At 47.5% G+C, this 5027-nt stretch overlaps 1 protein-coding gene across 1 annotated transcript in view; it reads left to right on the top strand.

The window, feature by feature from the left end:
• LOC104272966 (transmembrane protein 45B-like) overlaps window positions 1-292 on the top strand; it is a 1310-nt gene extending 1018 nt beyond the window's left edge. The window contains exon 4 of the mRNA XM_009868095.1: window positions 163-292. Within this exon, the coding sequence (XP_009866397.1) occupies window positions 163-292 (130 nt within the window). The remainder of the gene's footprint in view (window positions 1-162) is intronic.
• Window positions 293-5027: the final 4735 nt, after the last annotated feature.

Below are 5027 nucleotides of genomic sequence, written 5' to 3' on the forward strand. Positions count from 1 at the left end.
GGCTGCATCTCGCTGGTACGTGGGACAGAGAGGTCCTGGGGTGTCCCGATGCCATCCTAGAAAATCCAGCCACCAGTGGGTCATGGGAAAAGAGAAGTGGGTGAGCTGACGGCTCCCACTGCCCTAAATTCCTGACCGGTGTCACTGTTCCCCTCCCTGCAGCTGCAACGAGTCCTGCCAGCTGAAATTCGGGGACATCGACGTGGAGCTGGACTGCGGCATGTGCATCCGCAAGAGCAAGCAGAGCTCCGGCGGCGCCTTGCTGCCGGAGAGCGCCTCGGATGACAAATGATGCCGGGGCGGGCGCGGGAACCTCTTCCCTGCTGTAGCTTCGAGCTCTTGAGATGAGGTTTTTAATTAGTCTTGATGAACTACACCCGCACTTGATGGTGGCAACATCGAAAGTGGGAGGCGGGACCCCAAAGGAGGTGCAAAGCCTTTTCCGTGCATCATCCCTTTGGTGGTAGCAAGAGCAAACCAGGCTCGTCCAGGTTTTTTTCTTGTTTTGTTCTGGTTTTTTTATTTTTTTTCAGTGCTGCAGCTCAGGCTGCGAACTGTAGGATTGGTTTGCTGGCAGGGTCCACCCAGCCTGGCTGTTATTTTAACGTGGTTGTTGCTTCTGCTCCTGCAGAAGGAAGCCAATCTAGTGTTCAAAGCTCCTGGTGGCTGTCGCTCATTCTGGTGTTAACAAGGGGGGTTTTTTGTACAAAGCTTAATGTGCACAGGGTACACGTGGTCACCAATAAAGTGCTTTAATGAACTACCTCGATGGATGTCTTGAATGCCTTGAGGTCGAAGGAATGTTTTGGAGGTGATGTTTGCCTTCAGACCGTCTCGTGGGGCTGGATGAAATATTGGAGGGATGGGATTGTGTGTCCCTGCAGAAGCCACCACCCTGGAGAAAGGGATGGGTGGAAAGGACGGAGGTCGAGAGGATGAGTTAGGCGAGGTGACGTGCTTGGGAGGGATTTTGGAGAAGGGGTGTTTCCTGAGGGAGAGCTCAGCTCGGAAGAGACGCCCTCGAAGCAAGACGACGGCTTCAGCAAATTCTCCAACAGCCGGGCCGTGCGGCGATCCGGGTGCGAGCACGGCTTTGCTCCCTGGAGCTGCTCGTTTGCAGACAAAACCTTGCAACTCTGGCTCTCTGCTTTGCGTTCCGTGCTTGGGGATACTTGTGGGGTTTGTTCCCCCCCTTAGGTACCTGGTTTGGTTCGCAGCAGAAGAGCGTGGGGAGATGCGGGGGCTGTGACAGAACAGAAAATTCATCGTCACAGCTTAAAATGCTCCTGCCGTGTCCTTCTCCAAGGGCTGGGTGAGCAGACAGTGGCATTATTATCTTTTAATACCTTTGTTACGACGTGCAAGAGGCAGCTTTAATCTAAGCGCATCGCTGCTGGCCTGCGCAACTCCCCAAAGCCACACGTGAGCGTTGGGAGGAAGGAAAAAACCCTCCCTGGCTCCAGGAGGCTGCAATTCCCAGCCCCACGGGAGGTCCCTGCCAGAGCGTAGTTAATTTTTTAATTTTATTTTGGAGCAGGGCTGGAAGGAGACCGATGCTTTGCACTGCTGGCGGCCGTCAAGGACCTCGAGGAGCAAAGAAACCGAGGCGAGTGCGGCGTTTTGGGCTCCACCTTCGGCACCCAGGTGCAGGGGATGAGTTTTTGGGGGGCTGTAAAGCAGGCTGGCACTTGGGGGCAATGGTTTCTCCAGGATCTGATGGGGAGGGTTATTTATTAATAAGTTTTGTGGGACTAGAAGCAGGGTCGTACTGTCAACTTGTTATAGTAGGGCTGCTATTAATGGGAAGCTTCGTGCACAGGTTATAACCCTAAAAAGGAAAAAAAAAAACCCCTGTTTCTCTTTTGATCAACTAATTTTGCTGGGGTTTTTTTTCTGTTTTTTCCTGCCCTGGTGTTATTGTAATGCTGAATCCCTCTCTTAGTGAGGAAAGCCCCAGTAAGCAGCAAAAGCGCCACGTAAAACGTAGAGGGGGGCGTTTCTTTTTTCCTCGAAGAAATGCAAATAGGAGCAAACGCTAACTGAGCGTCGCGGCTGGGTTTTAATAAGCTTTAGAGCGCGAGGGTTTCTTGAGCAGGGTGCGCAAAATGACCTGTCGGCGAGCAGGGGGATAGAGGCGCCCCTTAATCGAGCCGGGACTAATGTTGGCTGGGTCAATAGAGCAGAAAGAAAAAGGAGATTGCCCGTTAATTGGAGGGGTTTCAACTCACGTGGCGTTTGGATGGTGGTTGAGGAGAAGGCGGCGAGGAGGCTGCTCCGCTGTTGCGGAGCTCTCGTTTTCGCTGGGGAATTATACGTGATAAACTAATTGTGAATATGTTTGTTGTAAAATTGACGGGACTCCAGACCAGTGAACACTTTGCCGAATGCAGCGACGCGCCTATAAATCCCGTGTTTTAAAAGCCTTGGCGACCCTTGTGTTAAGAGTGGCATTACAGAAATTGCAATTTTCCCCCGATAAGAGCCTGTTTCAGATCACTCAGGTCTTGCCTGACCTGTGGACAGGGCTGTGAATTTTCTGACAGGTGCTTGAGGTTGTTTGTTTTGTTTTAGCGCTGCCTTGCAAATAGACAGGAGTGACTTGAGTTTCAGAGGGGGGAGAAAATAAATAAATTAAAAAAGAATAAGGTATGAGAGCGTGCTTCTCTAAACAAATTGCCATCTATGGTTGTGGATTTATGGCTGCTCAGCAAAACAAATTAAAAAACCCAACTAAAAACGCTAATGCACGTTTTCTACTTAAGCTCACTGCTCCGTTTGCCTCGCAGGGTGGGCTGAGGGTCGCTGCAGCGGGTCTACTCGCCGAGCCCGGGCTCGGGCCATCTCGTCGTGCTGGTTCTGTTGGGCACGTTCGAGTTCACCGAGAGCCTCCTCCTCGTCACGGGGAGCCCCGCTGGCGCCGGACTAAGACTTCTGGTCACCCAAGAGGCTCTGAGGTCAACCCGTTGCCGAGAGGAGCCCGTTTTCCTCGGCGGTTCCCAGGCAAGTCCGTGCCTTTGTCACTTCTGGGCAGAGCTCTGGCCAGGCAGCTCCTAAAAGAAGTTGGAAATCGCCTCGTGTGCAGCTCCTAGAACCTCCTAAAGTTAGTCTTTAGGAAACTTGGAGTTGTCCTCGGAGTCCCCGACCGCCCTGCGGTGCACCGGGGGCTTATTGCCAAAAAGGGAAAGGAAGGTTTTTCTAATGCTTAATGTTAAATCCTATTGTCGGGGCTTTCCAGCAGCATCACCAAAATGGTTATTTTGAAAATCTCTTATTGCAGCGGAACGGATTTAGCTTGGCTTTGAATTCAGAGCACTTGTCTTAGGTCGGGCAGTGCTGTGCTTTTTGGGCTTATTGCTCTGGGGGTTTGTGCTCGGGTTTGCTTTGTGCTCGGGTTTGCTTTGTGCTTTTTGGGTCTTTGCTTTCTGGACTTGGTGCTTTTTTTTCTTTTTGGGCATAGTGCTTGTCTTTGGGGTTCAGTGTCTTTGGGGTTCAGTGTCTTTGGGGTTCAGTGTCTTTGGGGTTCAGTGTCTTTGGGGTTCAGTGTCTTTGGGGTTCAGTGTCTTTGTCTTTGGGGTTCAGTGTTTTTGTTTTTTAGAGCTCAGTGCTTGTTTTTCCTTTTGTGCTTTTTGGGTTCAGTGTTTCCTCGAGCTTAGTGCGTTTTTCCTCGAGCTTAGTGCGTTTTTCCTCGAGCTTAGTGCGTTTTTCCTCGAGCTTAGTGCGTTTTTCCTCGAGCTTAGTGCTTGTTTTTCCTTTGTGCTTCTTGGGTTTAGCGCTGCTTTTTTTGCCTGTAGTGCTTGGTTTTGGGGTCAGTGTTTTTTTGGGCTTAGTGCTTGTTTTATGCTTAAGTTCTGCTTTAACTTAATGCCGCGTTCAACCTTTTTGTTACAGAAACCTTTGGAAGATGGAATCGGAGGAGTCAGCCTAGAACCGTGCACCTACCTCATGTTTCAGAGGAAGAACGGACAAAGCTCGGCTGCTGGAAAACTAAGTTATCGTGTACAGCTGAAGGTTGCTGATGTCACTCTGTAGCAAAGCACAGGTAAATTTAGACTGAAATGGTAAAAAAAAGGGCCTGAGGATTGGAGGTGTACGTCACAGCTGAGTTCTGGAGCAGTTCTGGTAATTAATCAATTCTTTTAATTAAGCAATCAGCCCCTTGAGCTCAAGGGCTGCGACTTGGATGAGGTCATGGATGAGCTGATCCATCTTCTGTACAAAGTAGTTTATATTTTATTTTAAGTGCAGTGCTGGAGCCTGCCTCGCAGACAGCAGCGGCTGGAGAAACGTGACTGTGAAAACCACGGTTTGGTGGCTTGACAGAAGATTTTATTCCATGTTTTAGTCTAAGTGCTGCATTTGCGTGAGATTGTTTAGGGGTGAACTTGCGAGCAGGGTCAATGGTTGGACTCGATGATCCCAAGGGGCTTTTCCAACCTGGATGATTCTGTGATTCTTTCTCTCTGAGTCATCGGGACCACGTCTTAAATGGAGAAGCTTCAAAATAAAAGATTTAGACCAAGTGTGTGGTTTCATTTTGACTTGATGCAGTTCAGGTCAAGAACTTCGCCCGGACGCAGATGAAGGCGTTCAGTTCTCCACCAAGGAATCACCCCCTCAAAGCGTGGTCAAGTGTAAAACACAACATAACAGCCCTAAAATAGTAAGTAAAAAGAAAAATAAACTTAAAAGTTAAAAATTAAAAGTTAAGAAAACTTATTTTTAAAGTTATTTTGAAGTTTAAACTTATTTTTAAGTTATTTCTTAACTTTTAATTTTTTACTTTTAAAAAAAATTTCAAAGTTAAAAAGTTTTTTATCAGTTAAAAGATACAAGTTATTTCTTAAAACTTGTATCTTTTAACTGACAAAAAACTTTTTAACTTTGAAATTTTTTTTAGAGTTAAAAAGTTTTTTTAAAGTTGAAAGATAAGAAGTTATTTAACTTTTATCTTTCGACTTTTATCTTTCAACTTTTAAAAAACATTTTTACCTTTTACCTTTTAACTTTGAAAGTTAAAAGGTAAAAGC

This window comes from Apaloderma vittatum, unplaced genomic scaffold (genome assembly GCF_000703405.1).
Source record: "Apaloderma vittatum isolate BGI_N311 unplaced genomic scaffold, ASM70340v1 scaffold35164, whole genome shotgun sequence".
Taxonomy (NCBI): Eukaryota; Metazoa; Chordata; class Aves; order Trogoniformes; family Trogonidae; genus Apaloderma; species Apaloderma vittatum.